Consider the following 24,503-nt stretch of genomic DNA (forward strand, 5'->3'; position numbering starts at 1 on the left):
TTGTTTTCTATGTCTGTGAGTCTGTTTCTGTTTTATAAATAAGTCTTTTGTGCCATTCTTTTAGATTCCACATACAAGTGACATCATATGGTATTTGTCTTTCTGTGTCTGACTTCCTTCACTGACTATGAGCATGTCCAGGTCCACCCATGACAAACTGAAAGCCCTTTCTTAATGGCTTAGGCTTAACCATACGAACTTGCCACTTCCGGAGGTCATAAACAGTTGAATATCATCGCCTTCATATGGTTAACATCCATTTCATATTTCGTCCCTCAAAGGGTGACAAGACCACCACTCAGTGTCTGAAATTAAAAGCCAAGCTGGTCAGGCACAGTCCCTTCCCAGCAGAGCTGATGGTTGCCCTTCTCAAGGGTTTCAGGACCTGTGAAGTTCAAGGACGGGTGAGGTTTTAGAGACATAAGGGGGCTGATACCATCTGCACAGGCTGTCACGTGGGGAGACTCCTGTTGATCGGTTGCCCCTGAGAGGTCTGGACGGAGTCTGTAACCTCACTGGCTGACTTTCAGAAGCAAGAGGGGGACCATGGACTGGCTGGCTTGCCAAAAGCTTACCAAGGTTGAGGTGAGCTGCCATAACTGAGAAGGTTTACAGCTGGTTCTGGGGCCACTTGTTACCATGGCTACTGATAACCCACCTTTTCCTGAGCTTGTGAGAGCTGTTTTTATTCTTGTGGTTCAACCTAAGAAAAGGCTGTAAGAATGGGCCCAACTCATGAAAGCAAGTGGTGGAGACACTGACTACTCATCACGACTTTCTGGACTCAGTCTGAAAAGAAAAATATTTACGCATGCATTGCTTTCAAGTTCTAAACGTGAGTGCCATTCCTTCGGCAGTTCAAAGGCTTGCTTTTATTTTGTGGACCTGGTGCTTTAAACTGATAAAGATGAAAGCCATTCTCCCATATTCTAAGCACTCTTCAACTCTTCCCCCTGTGTGTTTTGTGTATTTTTCCCTCCCTTCTTTACTGTGAGACAAGAAATTGAATGTAGTTCCCTGTGCTATACAGTAGGTCCTTGTTGTTTATCTATTTTATATACAGTAAGGTGTATCTGCAAATCTCAAACTCCCAGTTTATCCCTTCCCACCCTCTTTCCCCTTTGGTAACCGTAAGTTTGTTTTCCATGTCTGTGAGTCTGTTTCTGTTTTATAAATAAGTTCACTTGTGCCTTTCTTTTAGATTCCACATGTAAGTGACTTCATATGGTATTTGTCTTTCTGTGTCTGACTTCCTTCACTTAGTATGAACATCTTCTGGCAGCCTTCCCAACGCGGGCCAATCACCCTAAGTGTGATGCTCGGTTTCCCCTGAATTTCCTGCTCACACAGCTAACTCTGTGAGCCAGCTCTCCTTTGTAGGGATTTAATCACGACCTCTTACCCTTTTGTGGTCCCTTCTAGTACAAGGCGTGTGGATAATTCCAACACAAGGCTGGTGGTCCAGATTGAAAAGGATCCAGGTAAGAGGATATCCTCCTACTCTTTTTTTAAGCAGTTGATTGATTTTGTGGTGTAGATAGACTCCTCCCATCCAAAAAGGGAATTAAGTACTCACTTTTTAAAATCACTGTGGTGACAATGCATGTCTTGGTAAATATGCTGACTGTAAAATTAAACTTCAAATAGAACTGATGTATCCTGATTGCTTTGGAGGTGCACTCCTCCATTTTTTAGAGTTGATCAGATATCTCTTCAGTATTGAATGACTCTGTTAATTAAGCTACTTTAATCGGTATATGGGAAACATTGAATCCAGACTATAAACCTTGGTATCTTCTGACAAACATTTTTTTGAAAAACATCAACATGATGAGGTCCTTCGAGGCAAACCACTCCAGGATCCAGGATCCAGAAGTCTTCAGAAACTTTGTTCAACCTTCAGCTCTGGATGGATTTATCTGGCAGAAAATTATTTTACTTTTTTCTTCCTATTGTCTATCTCATTTTCAATCATTTGACCTTTTTTTTGCCCTCATTATCAGAATGCAAATTTCAACTGGTCTCCATTTTTATCCACCTCACTCTCTCCCCGGTGCCAAAAATGTTGTCCAGGAAGAATCCTGTTAGGCTCATTAGCTCTGTTTGAATTGCATGTACAGGATTAATTTGAAATTTGATAACACCTGGAGAGACAGGTTTACTTTTCATTTAACTTTATGTCAGTCCAACTTGAAGGGGGCGTGAATTGGGGCATAAACATCTCTAATATGGAGCCGTGGGGCTGAGATTTTGCAGGCTATTGGTATCAGACATATGCACAATTTTATGAGTGAATCATGCCTTCAGTTGTTCATAATTTTGTCTCATTTTAATCTAATTATGCAGATGTGTGGTCAAGGTGTTCTAAGAGCTCCACTTTCAGTGGGTTTAAATTGTTTTGTGTTGTTTAAACATCAGACAGTTTGAACAATGAAAAGTTAATTCTCTCATTCAGGCCTTTTCCTTTAAAAGTGCCCCAGACTCAAAGTAATCTCTAATTAGTGCTTCAGGATGCATGCGGATTCATCATAGAAAAGGAATATCGTGGCAGGTCAGGTAGACTTCATCTGCATAGAAAATTCAGCACACGGATACTTTATCAGATTACATGACATGACTCAGCCCATAGGACAGTTCATTTCTTTCCATTAATTATAATTAGGTGATAAATGCACTAATTTTAATTCAGCTCTTGACTTTCATGAATGCCTAGCAATGATATTCATGGTTTGAGTGTGTTCCCCTCCAGATTTCTTAGCGGTAGATCAGTGCTCTTTCTTTGTGGGTGCACTTGGGGGCCAGTCTGCACCTTCCCTTACCCCCAGTCATACTCTGGTTCCCTCGGGTACAGAGCAGGGGATCTACAGGCGGATCTACAGTCTTTATCTTGGACCTCCCTGAATCTCTGTCTCCACTCCAATTGACAGCCTAGGAGGGTACTCTGAGCTTTGCTTTAGGCATTTTCTCTTTGGGGCAACTCTATGCTTCTCTGACTTTCTAGGCCAGAATTTACTCCCCAAAGAAAAGATACTCCTAAAATGAAAGCACTAAAGGCAGACTTTCCTCCTAGCCCCTCCCACCCCCAGGACCTTGGACTAGGAGGATGTCCCAGTTTATCCAGTCTTCTTAAAAAAGGTTATATCCTTCATCACGAGAGATCTGGCAGAGGGAGTAAAAGGAAGCAGGGCCCAGCAGGGAGATGAAAGGAAATACACCATGAAGCCTCAGTTCTGTGCTCCTGAGACACACTGTCCTTCCATTGGGAAGCAGGCTGTTGCATCACTCCATCTCCTTTCCTGTATCCTCCCTTCTCTCTTCCCTTGGTGTCATCATCTACCCACTTAGAATGGCTAAGACTACACAAACAAGCAACAGTTGACAATACCAAGTCCTGGCAAGAATGCCGTGATTCCCAATCACTGCGAGAAAGGGTGCAACATGGTACAGCTGCACTGGACGATAGCAGCGTCACTCCTGGGGGTTTACTCCAGAGAAATGAAAACTTGTTCACAGAAGCTTCTGTCCTCAAACACTGTGAGTGGATTTACTCGTAAGCAGCAAAACTGGAAACAACCCAAAGGCCCTTCAGCTGTAGAATGGATAAGCAAATAGTAGTTCCCACCTACAAAAGAAACAGGGCAAATCACTGCTGCGTTCAGCAATACAGATAAAACACCAGTGCATCATTCTGAGCAGTGGTTAGTGACTATAAGCATTTTTTAAGACTCATCAGATCGTACACTAAAAGGGGTGAATTTTACTTAATAATATAATTTATTCCTTAATAACTTATTATAATTTATTATTACAATTTATTTTATTACTTAATAATATAAATTATTCCTCAATAAATCTGAGTTTTATATATATATATATAACTTAAAAACAATAAATATCATCTATATAATAATTTATATCTCTATATAATATTTAATACTGGCAATAGTTATTTATATTGTAGCATACATATGTAAGTATATATGTATGTACATGCATATATTATTTTTCATCTATTATATGTGTATATAATGTATATACATATGTGGGCGAAGAATCTGAGGATTCTGATCCCCCCTTAATCAAATGACAGCCTCCCAGGTCTAGTACGTTGGAGGGGGCCTCGCTGAGCGTATTTCTCATCCTGTCTCCAGGGAATGATGACAACAATCTCAATTCCATCTTTTACGAGCACTTGACGAGGGCCCTGCAGGAGTCCCTCTGCGGAGACCTGGTCCTTGGCCGCTGGGGGAACTACGGCTCCGGCGACTGCTTCATTCTGGCTTCCGATTACCTCAACGCTTTTGTTCACCTGATTGAAATCGGCAATGGTCTCGTCACCTTTCAGCTGCGGGGACTGGAATTCCGAGGTAAGACTCTCTTGACGGTGGAAGTTGTTGGAAAGTCAATCATTTGAGTTCATTGCCTTGCAAAGCTTTCATACAAAGTCACGGTTGAAAAAGAATTTGATGACTGTCCGGCAGAATAAGAATTTGGGCGCTCACTACAACCGCTTTTATCCATGTTTTTGGGTATGAATAACCCCCAGTCACTTGAGGGGGTAAGAAAGTGACATGTACAGTCTGGTGTAAACCTTTGGAGAACAAGTCAGACTTTGGTTTCATTCCATCTGGAGGAAACTCAGAAGCAACAAGAAGCTATTGCTGCTGACTCCACGTTGAGTCCGCCAGACCTGAACCAGAACCTGGTTCTGTGGGCTGCACATGTCATGATCTGTTGTGGTATGTCACTTTGTGTCTCTGCGTTCTCTCTTTTTTTCTTTTTTTTTTTTTTGGTCATCTGTAAAATGCTAGGAAGAAGAATGACTGTTTCATAAAGTTGTGTGATTGAACGAGATGGTGTGTATGCAGGCGCCCCCTGGATGCGCACTGCTCTGTGGTTACCGAGTTGGCCAGATCTTGAAAGTGTGACTTCAGTTTGTCCATTAATCAGATGCTGGAGCTGCGGGCTGGGTCCTGCAGAGATTAGCATGACGGATGTACTCATGTGCCCGTCTCCTGGGTTCTTTGTTTATTCCTTCATTCAGTACATGCCTTTCTCTAATCTGACCCCCAGTCTGTGCTAGGCAGTGTTCTAATGCTGGAAATGTGATGGACACGTGACCGTGAGTTTTTCCCTCGCGATGCAGAAAATAAGTAAACAAATTGAGCAAACCAGTGGCAGTTTGTGGAAAGCATATAAAGGAGGCAGATAAGGTTCTGTGATGGGAATCACTGCAGACGGTGAGCGTGAGGAGGTCTTACATTGGATGGGACCACCAGGGAAGACCCTTGAGAACAGGAAGACGAACATTCCAGGCCAGAAACAGCTGAGTGCTGAACGCATGGGTCAGGAGCAACTGCCCTGAGCAGAGAGAGGGACCTAGTGTGCTGGCAATAAAGTGGCACAGAGAGGTGGGGAGGGGTGGGGTTCATGGGGACCTCAGAGTCAGGCGAAGGGCTGCGTTTTATTTTATGCACAAATGGGGAGCGGTGGAGGGTCTGGAAAGGGGAGTGATGGACCTGGTTTGTGCTTGAAGAGATTGTTCTGGGAGCTGTGCAGAGAGAGTGCTGGAGGGAGGCAAAGGCAGACACGGGGACACCACTTAGGAGTGTCCTGGAGTCACCCAAGCGGGCGGAGATGGCGGAGGCAGTGACCTGGCCAGAGCCTCGGGTCTGGGGCGGGCGATACAGGGCACTGGGGGGAACAGATGGGGTGCTCAGCCTGCTCCCCAGCTTCTAGGCTGAGTGCCTGGTGGACAGGGGTCACTGACTAAAACCAGGAAGCCTGGATGAGGAACGGCCCCTTTGGGATTTGGGGGTGTCATCAAGAGTTCTGCTTTGGATATTTCCATTTTAAAATGCCCTTGATTCATCCAGGTGAAGATATCCAGTAGCCAGTTGGACATGGGTGTCTCATGTTTGTTTGGGAGACATTTGTTCAGCACTGATTACATGTCAAGCCCTGGGCTGGGTGCTGCGAATACAGAATGAAGGCTTCACCTTAAGGAGCTTGGATTCTCGCCTAGAGTACAGACACGTGATGAGCAGGTACTGCCCAGGGAGCCACATGTCACAGCAGCGCCGTGCCTGGGGCACCTGGGGACCAGAGAAGTGGCACTGCCGTCAGACCAGGGTCTGGTCAGCTCGACAGAGCAGAGGCTGTGGCTGGACCAGAGGCACCAAGTCACCAGATGTGGGTTACCGGTGGTTTGGGGGGAAGGCGTTACGGACAGTGCTAGAAAGGTAAGTAGGAGCCAGGTCTTGGCCTCCCAGAACCTCACAGTGACAAAAGAACACTTCCCGGCCAAGAACAAATCGTCATTATTTCACATTCTAAAAACCTGGCGGGGTGCAGGTACAGCTCAGTGGCAGAGCGTGTGCTTAGCATGTGTGAGGTCGTGAGTTCAGTCCCCAGTCCCTCCATTTGAAGAAACAAAAACAAAAACCATTACCTAAAGAGGAGTCTTGTGCATCCTTACAAATTCTTGGAATCTAACTTAGGGAGTTTATTTTGGAAAAGGTTATTGGGCTCAGGGCGTAGTGATCAGATTCTAGAGAACACAGAATCGATGTCTCCCTGAAATTTTGCACCAATGCCAGAAAATGCCACAGGAGGTGGCGGCAATTAAGTGTCTCTGGAGCAATAGAATTGTCTATTTTGAGAGCTTCCGGTTTCTCCTGGGCTTCAAAGGAAGAACTTCTAAGGCTCCCTGAGCTGAATCTGAGTTACAGCTATATCACAAGTTCTGTGTGGCTTACAGCATTTTAGCAAACTTTACCCATCAGATGACGTATGGAAGGAAACTGGGGACCAACATTGGTGTATCAGCCCCAAGACAGAGGCGGTGGTCATGTGAGGTGACTGCCCAGGAATGATGTCTCGGGAGAAAATGCGGGAAAGACACCTTTTACAATCCCTTTTCCTTGACCTAATTTTACTGGAGTTTGGAACCCAGGGCTATTGAGAGAGCCTATAGCTTGAAAGCAATCTAAATGATGCTCTGGTTGCAGGAAGAAGCCAGGTGACCTAAAATGACTGTTCTCTTTTCTATCTCTTTGCAACATGCGGGAGAGTATTCCCAGGGAAGACCTTCTTCTCTGTTTTCCTCTCTGGGTATTTTTCTAAGCTATCTCCTCAAGAGTTCACTTGTCTTTCCATCTTCCCATTTTCCCAAGTAGCAGGCTTTATTTTGGGCAAATTTTAACCTCTTTCAGCACAGCCTGCAGATGCATTGACTCTCTCCCCTGATGCATCCTGAAGCCATCAGTGGAAACAGGAGCTGCTCACAGCACAGGCTGACTCTCAGGAAATGAACAGTGCACCCCCAAGGAAGGCAGCCTCCCCCAGGCCAGGAAGGAAGGTCCATCTGTCTTTCTCTCACCGAAATGGATGCTTTTGTGTCAGTAGGATTTTTAATTGCAAATGACATACATCATCAGGTCGCTGACTTAAGCAGGAGAAGGGTCTACCAGAAGATGTTGCCCAGAGCACAGACTTGCTGAGATGGCTGGAGAAGGAGGCTCCGTGGCTGTCAGACCAGAGACATCTCTAAAGTCACACTGTAGCACCGAGCCTGTGAAGAGATCCAGTGCATCTCAGCTGGCAGACCCAACATGGCTCTCATGACCTCATGACCCTGGATATTGGATGCTGTCACCCCTATGGCATTTGACCCCCCGGAAACAGGATGACCAGCCCCTGCTACCACCTCCCTTCCAGAATACTTCCCACCCAAGCCCTGCTTCTTTGCATTGCTAGCTCGCTAGCCAGTGTCTGGGGGCACATCTGACGGAGAAAGCTGAGACTGCAGGCACATGATCTAGAGGCAAAGAAGAGCAGGAGAGAGTGTCTGGCTTCCAGTTCCTACAGTGGGAGGTGATTGCTGCCTCCCACCCAGACTCATAATATGGGTACCATATTGGTGGGAGTCATGCCTGCCCCTGTAACGGCTAAGTCCCAGATGTCAGTGACTAACACAGTAGATGTTGACTCTGCACTCACATAGAGTCCAGCCCATGAGAGACGGAGGCGAAGGCCCCGTTCCACACTACCAGGGATCCTGGCGAATAGAAACTCTTCCTTGTTCTTAGCACACTGCTAGGGGAAAAGACTTGGCGAGCAGTTAACCAGTCTCTGGCACAGTGGGTAATTTTCCAAACACAGAAAAGAGGTTTAGATCCCGGGTAACCCAAAAAGATTGCTCGAGGTCCACGCGGCAGCCTGTTTCCATCAGGCAGTGCTATTGTAAATGAGCGATACAAATTCAAATTAAGAATACAAATAAAGAAGCCACGTTTTTCTATTCTACACCTTTTGGTTCATGAATCCCAGAAGAGAATTATATATGTTTGGTTAACGTAAAGAAACAGGATCGCAGTGCCCTGACGTCTCTCAGGTTTGTGTCACTCGCATCTATTCAGCCAGGGAGCCTTGAAGGAAACCACTCCAGAGTTGACATGTGAATCATTGGCTTGAAATCTAAGTTGAGGAAACACAGTGTGCTTTGGAAGACCAACGGTGTGAAAGGCATCAAGTTCAAGTCTTTCTGAAAGAAATCAATGAAATCGAATCTGTTGAATTTTAAGACCCATGTAACCGTCATCTGTGTAGCTGCACACAGAATAATGGAAAAGTGAGAGTTGATTATCTGTTCTATGCATTTCTGCTCTCCTTTCGTCATCCAGGTGACCTAGATTGATGCTCTGGCTTATTTCTGTTAGAAGAGGGGTGGAAATGAATGAGGAGGAAAGAATTGCCGACAAGGGGAGCCAGGCAACATGAAAAGCCTGTCTTTATAAATGAATAAGAGAAGAACCGAGAACAGGAGGGAAAAAGGAATTGGAAGGAGTCTTGTATGAGATGCATGTGAATGCCACGCTCAGGGGAGAGCCCTCTCTCACCTGTGGTGGTGACACTGACCCTTAGAATGGCCACAGTTCCGACACTTCCTCCATGTGAGTCCTGGGCAAAGACAGGCCCCAGGAGGTGGGTTCTCTCCCAAGGCTCGCAGCTGCTTAGTGGTAGAGCTAGGCCAACCCACACGGCTCTCTCTTACATGGAATTTCTCTTTGTACCTGACCTTCATTTCGTCTCTATTTTTTCATTCCTCCTTTTGGGTGTTTCTTTGGAATTTGTACCACAGTGTTTGTTCATTTGTTTAATGAAACACTAAGTAACTGGGTAAAATGCCTCCAGTCACCTGCACAGCCTTTCAAAAGCCCCATGTCATTTTCCCAGTTGCAAAGATAAGTCCACTTTATGCCAGAACATTCAACAGGGCACACACATGACTTGGCCTCTCAGCGCTTCAATTTCTTCGTCACAGCCTTGGTGTGACTATAAATTTTTTCCAGCTCTGACAGCCCCCAGTCCAGGAGGTATCAAATGCTTCCGCCATATGATGCACTTAGGGGAAAGTTGAACCTCTCCTCCCTGCTGGAGTTTGATATAATTTCCTCCCAGTGAGCAGGTGGTGTTGGTGGGACTGTGGCTGGTGTCAAGGGATGCTGTTAAGCAGCCACTGACTTCTGCTGATACGGTGTCACCAAGTCAGGGTCAACATCCCTAAGCACTTGTCCACCAGCTGGGGCTGGGATTGTGCATCAGAGCATTACTGCGACAATGAAGCAGGAGGAATTTCAGGCAAAGGGAAGAAGAAAGCTTGCTCTGGTGGCAAGCGATGGAATCCGAAGGGCTGGGAGGATGGAATCCATGGTGGTCCACCTGCAGTCGCAGGAGAGAAGGGAGACCATGTGGCACAGAAGCAGGTGGGAGGCGGGTGTTAGAGGGAAGGTGTGAGGCCAGGAGGATGATGGAGCAGGGAGGTACAGCTGGACCGCATGCGGAGCTCACTGGAGATGAGCGGTTGTGACTTGAAAACCCATTGAGGTCGCACGTGTGTTTCTCTAAGCCACATTCAGCTTCATGGGCACAGGTTTGGAAGGTCAGAGTCGGAGTTCACCAGGGTTGGGATTGGGCCAGATGGATGTAATGAAGACAAGGACAAGGGGAGTAAGAAGGAGTGCAGGGTGGACAAGGACTATGATGCCCGGTCAGGGAACAGAGGCTGAGAAAGGAGGGGACACGTGTGTGAGAGAGGTGGCAATGACCTGGTGAGAGGACTTCCTGCATCTGGGGAAGGTACAAGGACTGGTGAAGTGGAAATGGTGGAGGAAGTGAGCTGGAAAGGGAGGAGGTGGTTGCTGGGGAGTAGGAAGTTGGAAACAGATATTTATAGAAGGGGAGCAGTTTGGGGTGATCTGGGTCCCGGGGGATGGCCATGGAGATGAGTGGCTGAGGTCAAGTGGAAGAAGAGCTCATTGGAGGCTGGCGGTCAGGGGCCAGCAGGTGAGAGGGAGCATCTCTGTGGATAGTGAAGTCCCAAGAGTGATGGCCGGAGGCATGTTGGACAGTGACAGTGAGCAAGAGCCCAGATCTTCACGGAGGGACTGGGAACACAGAAGGTGGTAACAAGACAGCTGTGCAGGCGACAGTGGCAGAGTGGCCCGGAGCATCAGTGAGGACCGTTTGCGAGGAGAGTATGTGAAATTGGTCAGTCCTGCTGGGGAGTGATGCAGAGGGAACGAGGGAGCCCGCCTGCCAGCAGAGCTCCAAGCAGAGAGAGGAGGATGTTCAGAGAAGTTACGAAACAGATCTTGAGTCCCAGGGAACACAGAGAAAGAACTTCAGGAGCTTGTGGTCTGGGCGGGGTTGAGATGGGGGTTAAGGTGGGCTCAGAAAATGTGACTTATATGGAACAGAATGGGAATTCGACTGAAAGGAGTCCTGGGCTCCCCAAGGCAAGTGACTTTCTCTTACTAACAGTAGGAGCAGACCCTGCCCCCTAAGGCTGCGTCGCATGAGTGGAAAGTTTCGAGGCTGCTGAAATGAAACTTATTTAAGCCTGTAGCTAAGCGTGGTAACTTACATTAACGTCATCGTCCTCATTACTACGGGACTGCAACGTTTTTATCACAGGAAGATCTGTTTTCCAGAAATCTTCTTAGGGTAAGTCTTAGCATATATTAAGGAAAGGAATTATCTGATAAAGTAGGTTCTTGGAAAGCTTAAGAGAAACGGTATCAGAAATACATTGTCTTACGTAAACATTTACCTTTTCTGTTCTTCGTGCGGCTATATTTTTCTCTGTTCATTTAGTCATTTCTCAGTATTCCCTTACCAGGAGTGGTACTGCATATGTGTAGATTTTCTGTGTTCCTGTGGGGTCAAATATTTCCAGTTTCTGCTCATATACTTGTTTCAACAAGAAAACATAATCAATACAGATCACTTTGTCCTTTTATTTCAAAATAACGCTTCTTTTTTAGGTGTCTGTATGTGTAGATCATGAATCTGTGGGGTCAGGACATTATCCATGATGCTGGACTCATGGCCACACACAGCAGGCAGTCAATAAATGTTTCCTGATAACCAAACAATATAATGATTTGAAAACCAAAGCCGATTTATTTTCAGTATTCTTGCAAAGTCGATATAGTCAGTTTTTTTACTGTGAAAATCAGCCTCTAACAGACCGGTGAGACCCTCAAAGGCTGAGCCTCTTGTCCCTCACCCAGTGCACCGAAGGGCTCATGGTGGGACGCCCACGGTGGGACATGTGGGTTGAGGGGGGAAAGAGAGACAGTCTGAAATGTCCTGAGCATCAGTTAGATGCCAGGGACCCTAGTAAGCACTTTACTTATATTATCAAAATATTCTTAATAATAATAATGCTATAAAATAGCTATTATTTTCCTTATTTTTAGACGTAATTGGATGAATGAGGTTCAGTGAGGTGCCCAAGACCTCGGAGTCACCGGTGGTGGAGGAGGGGGAACACGGAGATGCGGCTGACTGTGAAACAGTAAAGCCCGCTGTCTGGAGGGGGGCAGCGAGGGAGGCAGGGAAGAAGGAAGGAACGGTAAATAAGGAAAGGACACGAAAAAAGAAAAAAAAAAGAGTAACATTGTCTCTAAATCTCTTTGGTGGTTGCCTGCCTGTGGCCCTGACTGTTCACATGACATCGTCACTTTAGCAGCTCAGTTTCTTGAATTACGGGCCGCCTGCGCGAAAGCGTGCAAGCTGGGTGGCTTCTGCAGAATGGACGTGAAAAGCCAAGGCACGATTAATTATCAGGAGGGTCTGGAGAATATCAAAGGAAAGGAGATTTATGTTCCTGTCTCGGTGACGCATTATCAGGCATCTCCTGGTTGAGCTAACACCCCATAATCACCGGCCCGCTGGGATGTTTTAAAAATAGCTGTGGAACCTAATCTTATCTAAAGCTAATCCAACCAAACCATTATCGCGACTGACTAATCCACATAGAGCCATGGCTCCCACTAATCTTGGAACTATCTAGAATTCTCTCTTCTCTATGGCAACACTCAGGTCATTAGTAAGGCTTTCCTTCTTATGTCTACATAGCTTGAGTAAGCCGTTAAGTCCCTGGGTTCCAACCTTGACCCGTGAAATAATAGGTTCTCCATTCAGAACTCCTCAGCACACATTTTTCTTCATTTCAAACGCTGTGACACGTAACCGAGAAAACAAAGGCATGCTTGTCCAGAGAGCAGGTCTGGGAAGAAGAGGGGCTTTTCCTGCTGAACATTAACAGAGCCTGCATGTTTTAGCAGTCAGCCCTCAAAGAGAAGTTTGTGGGAGAAAAGTGAGATCATGCAACTTTGAATTCAATATGAATTAGAAAGTAAATGACTCTTCTCAGTAGAGTTCACTGGTTTCCTTGTCTGTAAATGGGGCAGGAGTGGGCAGAATACCATATTACTCTCAGATATCATTTTTATGTGTATATATATTTCAACTTTTCTTATACTTACCCTTCAAACCTGCCCAGTATAAGTTTCCCTGCGCACTGTGTGATTTTGTTTATTTCGGTTTCTCCTATAGGCTGGTAGCAAAAAGTCAACTCAGGGAACTTTTGCTTGTAATTTGTCAAGGCTCACGAGACAATGTGGCACAAGGGAAAAATACTGATTTGATTTTATTTAATAATTGTGCATTTTATTCTATTTTATTATGACTATTATTGTTTTTCAGTCAAATCTTTTTATTTTTTATTTCTCTTTTTAATGGACCTAATGGGGATTGAACCCAGGACCTCGTGCATGCTAAGCATGCACTCTACCTTGGAGCTATACCTTACCCCAAAATATACTGATTTTAAATTCAAAAGACCAGATCCTTCTATTGGACAAGTTGTTTTTAAGACTCCTTATTTTTAAAAGAAGATTTTACATCTGCATAACCAGGTTGATGTATGCAATAAATAAGATGCTATCTGAGAAATCACTTTTTAAGTTAGTAAATGTCCCATTAATAAAAGATGTGTTAAAATAAAAATTCTCTGAGAAAAACAGTGCTCGTCCATTTAAAGGTATTACACCACATTCAAAACCTAGCTTGCTAGGCAGGTCACAGGAAAAATTTTATTCCTATGGACATATCCTAAAGCAAATTGAGGCCCCCTTGAAATAACAAAGTTGTTATAATTAAAAAAATCTCTGCTATGCCCACAAAATCAAACATGCTATAAATTATTTTAACGTACTTTTCCTCCACTGCATACTAAGCCAATACATTTTTTCCAGATGCTTTGGGTGACATTTAAAAGACACAGCAGGTGGTGGGTATAGCTCAGTGGTAGAGCACGTGCTTAGCATGCATGAGGTCCTGGGTTCAGTCCCCAGTACTTCCATTAAAAACCACCCCCTCAAAAAAGCCCACAAAAAATAAATAAAATAAAATAGTTGCTTAGTAAATTAAATATATATGACGTAGGAAGTGGCTGAAGGAATGGGAATTGGGACTGGGGAGAAATTGTCCAGTAAAATTATAAAAATAACTAGACTCATTCAGTGTCTTGACAGGCCAACCCTGTTCCTTGTTTTAGTTCTTCTGTGTGACCTCAGTCAGGTCACATATTCTTGGCGCTGCGTTTCTCCATCGTTAAGTTTGGATTAATTTAAAGGGGGTAATGATCAAATGGATGTTTAGCTATTAGGAACTAGGAAGTGTAATGGGACAGCTTTACACGTAAATGTATTATGGTTATAATTAGTGTTTCTTCCAAGAAATTAAATCTAGTGAGGTCTAGCAGATACAGGGTCGTCTCCCAGGGCACGTAGCTGGGGCCCGTTGACCTGTGTGTTCCTTTAAGCTCATGTTCTGGGACTCTGTCCCAGGGAACGAGTGAAGGGTGGACCAAGGGCCAAGTGAGGCATCTCCATGACATTGAAGCTGCAGGAGAAATTGGGGGAAAACAAATTCCACTGTGACCTTCTTGAAATGACAATCATTTCAACACTTATTTTAAAAGGCTCTCTGTGGCATTATGTCACTGGGTCACAAAATGGCCCTTGATCGAGCCAGCTGGCAAGAAGCTCTGCTCGTTCAGATTTCCAGCCTGAAAGAAAAGGTCACGGAGGTCCTCACTGTTACGGGTGGCACAGTATTAGAAAGGATGTCCAGGAGGCTGCATCTCCAACAAGAGCTGGCCGGGGCTGAGCCCTGCCTCACGCATGTGGTGTTTCCAACACAGAACGCAGTCTGGACTGGGCAAGGTCCAAATGCTGGTGGAAGTCGACTGCTTTGAGCTCAGCCATGACTGTATCTGAGGGCTTCCTCCTTTTGGGTCTCTGAGCAACTCAGGAACGCACTTACCTGTGACCTTGGAAGGAAATATGTTTTATGTGGTAACAGTCCAACACACATCCCAAAGCGTGTGTTAGAAACCCCACCTGCGGCTTGAAAAGCCTTGGCTCCACCGTATCCCTGCCCAGTTGTCATCCGCTCCATGAGCAGGGGCTGACTGTATTCCAGGGTAACCTAAACTCCTCCCCGTCGGTCCCTCCGGGCGACCCGACTGCTTGGTGTATGTGAATCATCGGCCCGGTGCCTGGTACGTCGGGCTGATGAAGGCCGCGACCATTTGGAAACTCGGCTCCAGTAAATGTCTGGTAGAAGTTATTTTGAACCATCATTAGCAGAGAACACTAAACGTAATAATGTTGATGATCTTTGGGATTTTCTGTGGAATCCGGTTAGAGGGGTCATTGGGACAACTCACATCAGATAAGGAGGCCCAGGCTTTAAACCACGTTGTGCATTTCGGCGTCAATGTGCGTGTTCCTGCTGGAAGGCTGTAAACCAGATGACATTCTGCTGATGCAGCCTTTCTGCCGCGGGGACCGTTTTGAGTGTGTTCCTTTGAAGTGCCCATCACCTCATGCCCCGCGCCTCTGTCATTTCCTTCGACCTCTCGGCACACAGCGTGTTCCCTAGTTTCTGTTCCCATCACTTTTCACCTGAAATGGAGTGCTGGGTGGCTATGGGCTCCCTCAGCGCTCTCTCCTCATTACTCCCCCAGTTTCTGAAGTGCAACTGTCTTCAGATTTCTGAAAATTCCTGTCACCTCCCTGCTATCTGCAGAATTAGTTCCAGGGCCACCATAGGAGTCAACCTCCCACTTCAGCCGGCTTGCCCTGAGCTCCCCTTCCCCGTTCAGGGACCCTGGTCCAGGCTTCCCAGCTGCGAAGGCACCACCTGCTCCACCGGGCTGTCAGAAACGGAAGGCGGGGACACTAAAGTTGGCCAGACCTTCCTGCTCAGACAGGCGCTCTCCTCTGGCTGCCTAGCTCTCCTGGAAGAATGTCCCCTCCACCTCCAGCCTGGTGGACGTCAAAGCTGGCGTGTCTACACTAACCACCCGCACTGAATGGCTGCACCCCTGTGCTGGTCAGGAAGAGGATGTTAAGACCACTTGATACCCACTCGTTGTCGAAACCAGGTGGAGAGAAATCACATCCAGGATTTCCTGAAAGGTGTGAAGGTCCCCCATCTGCCGGCAGCTCCAAAATCTGCCTGTGGGTGACACCAGACCTCCGGAGAACTACAGACCTAAAGCTGAATTATTTTGACCACCTATCAAAATTTTTTTTTAATTGCACTCTGGTTATATTAGAACAGCTCCTGAACCTTTGTACGTGCCGTGCGTTGCTATAAGGATGGTGTTCACCAGATTGGGCCATGTTCCCTTTGTGAGGGTCCTGGGACCGTCATCTCTCCAGTGTTTTTGCGAGAAGTAGCTATGACCCTTCCAAGCGTTTATTTTGTTTTTGTCTTAAGGACCCAAGAAATTCTTCAAGTGATCTTTCTACATTGGTTTCTAGAAAGCCTGAGTCCATCTTTAGTAACTAGGACACCATGGATGGAAATGAAGTTCTCCTGACGTTATTCTGGCTTCATTATATTTTTCCTGTCCTCATTTTTCCTTAAATTTGATTGTGTGCATTTGTACAGTCTATGCCTTTTTAGATTGACTTCATTCCTTTTTGGAATTAAGTATGAATAAACCAGCCAGGCCTGGCCTGTCGCTGGTAAAGATGGCAAAAGGTGCTGGAAGTGGGGAGGGGGTGGTGATTGCTCCTTTGCTTTGGAAACTGGGAAAGGGAGGAGGAAAGGTCAGGGGGTCACGAGAGGGCTGCCTGTTGCAGCCACGTGGCGGCCCCGCATTTTGGCTGCACTCGGGAAACTGACGCAGATCCTGGGATCTGCTAGACACCTTTTCAGTTCAGACACTCAATTTCCATGGCTTTAATTAGGCAGTCATTTGTCAGAATGAAAAGACTCCCAGATGCTCTTAAAATTAACTTTCAAAATATTTGTTGAATGCCTTCTATGTCCCACTGACTTGGACCATGAGAGCCAGCAACATACCAGATGCCAAGAGATGAGATCAGTGGAAACATGAGACAGAAGCAGCCATCTGGGAGCGGCCAGAGCGTGGGGGCCGCTGACCTCCAGTCCTGCCTTTGGACGGAGTGCTCTGAAGCGAGTGAGCCCTTCAGAGAACACAGGCTTGATCTGCCTGTGAACAGGGAGATGAGTGCATGTGCAGAAGTGACTGGGCCTCCTCATTTTCCTGTTCTTTTACACTTGATCCTGACTGTGAATCTCTTGTTCCTGAGAGAAGGTACTGGGAACCACCTGGACTGAGTGTTTATTAGAAGCCTTGGGCAGCTGGATGTCTCTACCACGCCTAGAAGTTCTTCACAGCGACCCCTTCCCCAACTGTCCTCCCATCAGTGCAGAAAGGCGTCCCCGCTTCTCACAGACGGTGGTGCTGACTGATTTCATTCACATGATAGAAATCCAAACCCTGCATTGTCCCAGGTACACACAGAAACACACACATGTGTGCACACTTACACATTCTCTCTCTCCTCTCACACACATGCACGTGCGCGCGCGCACACACACACACACACTCTTTCTGGTTGGTTTAATGTAGAAGAAAAAGCTTGATGGCAGAAGCCTGCCATCAGCCCAACGTGGTAACACCTGGATGGAGAAGAAGGAAAGTGGAAGAAACTGAAAAAAGAAAAAGAAAAAAAACTCAGATTTTCAAGGCACGCCATGTAAACAGTTTTGCGGTCTCTCTGAGGTGAAGGCCTTCCTTTATGCTTCTGCTTTGTGAGGTCTAATTCTTTTTTTAAAATTATGGGTTATTACAAGATATTGAATGTAGTTCCCTGTGCTCTGCAGTAGGACCTTGCTGTTTATCTATTTTGTATATAGTAGTGTTTATCTGCTTAACCCCAGACTCCCAATTTATCCCTTCCCTACTCTGTCGCTGTGAGATCTGTTTCTAAGAACTGTCTTACTTCTTTCATTGGAGGAGGGTTTCTTCCAAAATCATATGACTAATGTGTTCGTGTGCCCTTTGGGTGGGGTGAGACCTCCCCGACCACTGGAGTCTAAGCCCGCAGTCGGGGGTCCCAGTGGGTGCCTCAGTTAGGACGCAGTGGCCATGACTCACTCCGGGTGCTCCAGAGCATGTGGTCTGAATTTCTCACTGCTTACAGTTCACCTGTGTAATTCTATCCATCTTTACCAGAGGGAGTAAAATTGTATATTACAGAACGAGCAAAGAGATCCTTGAAATGCTTTTTAAAAAGACTGCTTTCAGCTAAGACCCAAAGCAGTAATTCCTGGAGAGAGACAGACGGAATCCTGAGATCCGGGATCAGCCCTCCACTGTTTCCCTTTAGGTGTCACAGCCTGCTTGCTCTCCCCGTCCTGAGCTTGACTCCTACTTCGGAGACTCTTATCCTTACAGTTCTGTGTGTACAGCTTTATTTGAAGGTTGCGGTGTTTCATCTCTGATCTATTAAGACCGTCTTGCTCGTGGAGTCTGTAGGGAGAGGCTTAGTTTAAACGCTGCCTTTCTGTATCTTCCTCCTGATGAAATGTAACAGAATCTGTTGCGTCTGCTGTGAATTTTCTCAGCAGGGTATCTTCTGCCTGTAGTGTCGTGATGTGGGTAAGAAGTCTTTGATTTGTTCATAAAGCCATTCTTTCAGTCATCCCACCAACACTTTCTCAGCATCCACTAAGTACCAGGCATTGTGCATAGTTACATGGCAGCCGAGATAAAGTGAATGGTGTGGAAATGGGTGTAGCGGCAGGTTTTATGTTTGAACGAAGTTCCGAAAGACATGTAGAAGGATTCCAGAGACTGATCTTTTGGCCATGACTGAGTAACCACTACTGGACTATCCTTCCTGCCATAAACAGTTGTAAAGCTGGAAAAAATACATTAATCAACTGTTTTCAGATATTGGAACAATAGACAGTGCAAGGCTGTGATCACCGAAAGAAGGGAAATGCAAAATGTGGGCCCCCACAACCCCTGCTTTCTGCCTGGAGGGCACAGCAGTCCTGCTGAGCCAGGGAGACACAGTCAGAGCTCTGGGCTGCTCAGGAGCTGGGCTTCGCGGGTACCAGACAGAGTAGCAGACAGGCGCAAATCATAGACAAGGAACTGTAGAAATGGGTACAGTGGTCCCCTTTAGTGATGGAGTGAATCTCAACCTGCTTTTGTATCGCAAGAACTTGTAAAACAGGCTGGACCTGGCAGAGAACAGTAGCTGGGGAGGTGTGTGTGTGAGCTCCACAGAAATGATGTGGGCCACGTGGTGCTGAGAGATACAGAAATTCCAATTAGGCAGTGGAGAGACCTCGCTGAACATCCCAGGAATTCCGCTGCGCCCCAGAAAGACCAAGCTTTAGGAGCAGAGGTATTATCACCTACAATAAGGCTACTCTAGACATTCCAAAGCAAAGATTGAAAACGAGTTTCAAGGATCAAGCTGACAAGCTGATGTGCAAATAAATTGACTTTTAACAGAACATCACTCTTTCTCAAGGAAGACAAAAAAAAAAAAAAACAGTCCAGACTGTCAATACTATAACATCAACAGTATCCAGCGTATAATAGAAGTTCTAGATACGTAAATAAGCAGAGAAAAGTGATCCATAGCCAGCATAACAAAACACAAAACAAAATAGAAATGATATAGGAGTTAACAGAAGTTTCAAACAGGTATGAACATGTTTAGGAATTAAAAGGGAAAATTATCATAATGAATGAACTAATAGAGACTATAAATAGAGAGGAAAAAATTGAAATTCTGGAAATGAATACAAAACACAGTGTCTGAAGTGAAAAATTTACAGCATAGGCCTAACAGGAAAAGAAAGATCAATGAACTTGGAGACAAGGCAAAAGAAACTATTCAAACTGATGCAAATACTGAAAAGAGTAAAGAAAAGAGAGACTCAATGAGGTTTGAGACAATATCAAGCATCGAAACATATGTGTAAGCAGAGTTCCCAAAGGAGAAGCGATAAATACAGGCAGAAAAAAAATTGGAGAAATAGTATTAAAATTTTTTTTAATTTGTTGAAAAATGTCAATTCATAAATCCCCACCAGCACTCAGCAGCCCCAAGCAGGACAAACACAAAGAAAACCAAACTTAAATGCATGATCATCAAATTACTGAAAATCAAAGACAAGAGCACCGGAGAATTTTTTTATCATCATTTTATCAAGATCATGAGAAAGTTTAAAAAACACATTATATACAGGAAAATAACCATGTGAGTTATCATTAACTTCCCATTAAAAATAATGCAAGCCAGAATATAATGCAACAATATTTTTTAAGTGCTGGAAGGAAAGTAAAACTGTCAACCCAGAATTCTACATCTAGGAAAATAATTGCAAAATTTAAATATTTCCAGATAAAGAAAGGTCGGCATAATTATCAGGTAACCCGCACTGTGAGAAATGTTAAAGGAAATTCTTTAAGCTGAAAGAAACTGATAGCAGATGGAAAACTGATTCTACCCCAAAGAATGTAGATTGCTAGAAATGACAAATACGTGAGCAAAGATGTTCTTTTCCTTTTAAAATATCCTTAAAAATTGATTATTTAAAGCAAAATTACAGCAAACTATTGTGGGGTTTAACAATATGTTAAAATAAGATGTTTGGCAATTATAACACAAAGGACATGAGGGATTAAATATACCGTGGGAAGAGTCTTACATTACAGAAAGAGGAGTGTGCAATCAATCCGTGGCAGATTATGATCCGGTGAAAAAATGCACATTATAATTCCCAGAGATATTGCAAAAAATAAAAGGATTATAGCTAAGCAATGTTAAGAGCTGACACAAAGTAAATTACCACAATTTATTCAGCCCCCCAAAAGAAAAAAGGATTGGAAAAATGCAAAAATAAAAAAAGGACAAGATGGGGAGGGTGTAGCTCAGTGGTAGAGTGTGTGCTTAGCATGCACAAGGTCCTGGGGTCAATCCCCAGTACCTCCTCTAAAAATAAGTAAATAAACCTAATTACCTTCTCCACCCACAAAAAAAAAAGGAGAAATAAAAACAAACAGCAAGATGGTAGATTTATACCCAGTCATAAAAATAATCGCATTAATGTAAATTGACTAGTCTTTATAATTAAAAGATGAAGATTATCAGATTGATTAAAAAAGGGTGTTCTAACTATATGGGGTTTATAAGAGATGTGTATTAGATACAAAGAGATGGATAGGTTAAAAGTAAAATGATAGAAAATGATATCCCTTACAAATATTACTTATAAGAAAGTTAGAATAGCTGTTAATATTAGACTTCAAGACAAGCTGTTTTACCAAAATTAAAATATTTCATGGTGGGGAGGATATAGTTCAGGGGTAGAGTGCGTGCCTAGCACACACGAGGTCCTGGGTTCAATCCCCAGTACCTCCATTAAAATAAATAAATAAAACTTAATTACCTCCCCCCCAAAACAAAATAAAAAATAAAGAAAAATTTTAAAAAAGATATTTCACAATGACTAAAGGGTCAGTTTATCGGGAAAAACAGTTCTAAATGTGCATACATCTAATCACAGTGCTACAAGGACTAAAAACTGACTAGGTGAGTTACAAAACAATTTATCAAGACTGAACCAAGAAGAAACCGCACTTGAACAAACAATCACTAGAAATGAAATCAAATTAGCAATAAAAAACCTCCCTACAAATAAAAAGTCCAGGACCACATGGCTTCACTGGGGAATTCTACCAAACATACAATGAGGAACTCATACCAGTCCGTCTCAAACTATTCCAGAAGATTGAAAAGGAGGGAATACTCCCAAATTCATTCTATGAAGCCACCATCACCCTGATACCAAAACCAGGCAAAGACAGAACTGAAAAAGAGAATTATAGGCCAATATCACTGATGAACATAGATGCAAAAATCCTCAACAAAATATTAGCAAATAGAATCCAACAGCACATAAAAAAGATTATACATCATGACCAAGTGGGGTTCATCCCAGGGACACAAGGGTGGTTCAATGTATGCAAATCAATCAATGTAATACATCACATCAACAAGAGAAAGGACAAAAGCCACATGATCATCTCAATAGATGCAGAAAAAGCATTTGATAAAATTCAACACCCATTTATGATAAAAACTCTCGCCAAAGTGGGTATAGAGGGAACATATCTCAACATAATAAAAGCTATATACGAGAAACCTACAGCCAGCATAGCACTCAACGGTGAAAAACTCAAAAGCTTCCCACTAAAATCTGGGACAAGACAAGGATGCCCACTATCACCACTCCTATTCAACATAGTCTAAAACACCAATATAAAAAATCATTTGACATAGCTGATGTTCCCTCTTCCTTGAAGCTTTTTTTTTAAACTTGCTTTTTGCTACTTCCTAGTTCTCTTTTGACTTCACGGCCACTTCCGTTCAATCACTTTGTTGGTATCACTTCACCTCGTCAACCTCTGAATATTGGAACACTCAGTGTTCACTCCTCAGACCTTTCCTCCATGGTATCTATACTGTCTCCCCAGATTACTTTAAATAGCTCCAGATACTGATAATTCTTTCAGATGTTGTAAATCTCTACCCACAACCTCTCCCCTGAACTCCAAATTTCTTAATCCGACTGCCTACTTGACATCTTCATTTTGATTAATAAAGGACATCTACAACTTAACATGTACAAAAGCAAATTCCCCATCTTTCCATCAACCTACCCAAAGGATGTTCCTTGGGCGATCTTCCCCTTCTCAGTAAATAGTAATCTCATTTTTCATCTTCCTCGGGTCAGAAAACTTGGCATCATTCTTTGCTTATCTTTACAACGTCCCATGTCTAATTTGGTCAGCAAATCCTACCAGACTACCTTCAGGTATATGCAGAATCTAATCATTTCTCATCACTTTCTCCAACCACCTTGGGCCAAACCACCATTCTCTCTCAATTGTGTTAATTAACAGACGTCCTGTTAGTCCGAGTTCCCACCCTTGCACCCTTTACGATCCATCCTCTGGACAGCAGCCAGCGTGATCCTCCCCTAACATAAAAGTCAGACCACATTTCTCCTGACCTATTTCTCTGACTCCCCTACTTAAAATAGTTGTCTCCAACCCAGCACTCCACATCCTCTTTTGCTTCTTTATGCTTCATCATCTGATATGTTTTCTGTTTTTCATATTTATTTGTTAATTGTTTGTCTTCTCCAATCTACGCTTACATAAAGACAGAGATTATTATGTTTTTTTCATTGCTGTACCCGGTAAGCGCTCACTATTTGGTGAATGAATTAATTTTTTAGCGCATTTATTTATCTGTGGAATTTCTACCTGCTAATCGTTGTCCATAGGGAGCTTCCAATTTAGTAAAAATAATAGTAACTTATGAAGTGGTTACCAATGGTCACATATACCTTATTTGATCCTTACAACAACTCATTTTGCATATGAGGGAACAAGCTTGGACCAGTCAGGTAACTTGACCACATTACGACCTTTCTTCAAAACCTGTTTATTAACAACTGCCTCCCACTAAAATCACATTCTTCTATGCTGAAATTTAGATGAGCTCCTATACCCTAAAATTATTTTAAATAGTTTAAACATATTTAAAAAGTAATTCTTGACAAATAAGTCTTGGATGCAGGCCCATGGTAAAGCAAGCATCTCTCAGCGATGCTCATACCTTCTTTCTTTTCTGCTACTTTCTACCACTGCCCCCCCTTTTTCTCTTTCTTGACTCTATTCCAAATGGCTATCTTACTTTCCAGTGTGAACTGCTTCTTCTGTTCACTTTTATTTTTATCTTGACATCTGTCTTTTCTGTCTGCTATTGCTAAGTTACCCAGTTCATCTGTCCTCTGAAACTCTGCTTTTTTCATCCATCTCTTTAATTTCTTTTTTTCCCCCTTCCCTTTCCCTTCTGTAGATAAGAAAGGACTCACTTATCTTAAAAAATAGACAAACCGCCACCACCACCAACAACAGCTACCTCAGCTGATCATGCTGTCCTTCCTAGCTCCTGTCTTACTTCTTTTCTTCTCTTCACCATGACTGGTTTTAGTGGCTTGTACCTGTGGTTATTAGCACCTATTACCTTGGTCCTGTCACCGCCAGTTCTTTCCTTATCTCCTTATCCTCACAGGGCAGTCCATTTCATGGCTGAACTCCCAGCTGTTAAAAGGCCCTTTTTTATAGCAAGCCCTGCACCCTGAAGCTTGCTCCTGTTGGCCATAATGATGTCCCCCGGGACTGCGGAGAGTATCACGTTCACATTCCCGTATGACAGCCCTGACCATCCTTTCCCCCACAGTCTTCTTTTATGCAACATCAAAGTCCTGGATCTTTTCCTCACTCTTCAGTAACATAATTCTGAGTTATGTTCCAACCCTGTGTAGGTTTCTTGGCATGTAAATAACAATCTATATGATCTTATTCAAATCAGTACTGATGTACTATTATTATTTTTATAATCGAGAAAGTATCACTTATCTAGAACTTCTAGTTTTATTTCATTTTATCAGTGACTGTGTGTAGCATCCAAAGGAATAATACCAGGTTTATTCTGACCCATCCTATCCCTTTGTTTTGATGGTAGCAAGATTATACTCAGTTTTCAGGTATTATCCTATGTCCTGTTCATGTGATCAAAGAAATTACCAAAGTATTCTTTAAGTATGCCTCTATATATGAATAAGCTGCATAGCTGGTTTTTTGAACCAAGATGCAGGGCATTCCATTTATTTCTACTCAGTATTTAGTGTATTAGTTTCAGTTCACCAAACTCATCTGCTAAGAT

General features: G+C 43.9%; 1 protein-coding gene across 1 annotated transcript in view; it reads left to right on the forward strand.

Moving 5' to 3' along the window:
• The window catches only part of LOC102536615 (pecanex 2), a 236,173-nt gene that overhangs the window by 177,198 nt on the left and 34,472 nt on the right, over positions 1-24,503 (forward strand). Inside the window, exons 23-24 of the mRNA XM_072972392.1 lie at positions 1,423-1,481; positions 4,152-4,367. Coding sequence (XP_072828493.1) covers positions 1,423-1,481; positions 4,152-4,367 — 275 coding nt within the window. The remainder of the gene's footprint in view (positions 1-1,422; positions 1,482-4,151; positions 4,368-24,503) is intronic.

Source organism: Vicugna pacos, chromosome 11 (assembly GCF_048564905.1).
Source record: "Vicugna pacos chromosome 11, VicPac4, whole genome shotgun sequence".
NCBI lineage: Eukaryota > Metazoa > Chordata > Mammalia > Artiodactyla > Camelidae > Vicugna > Vicugna pacos.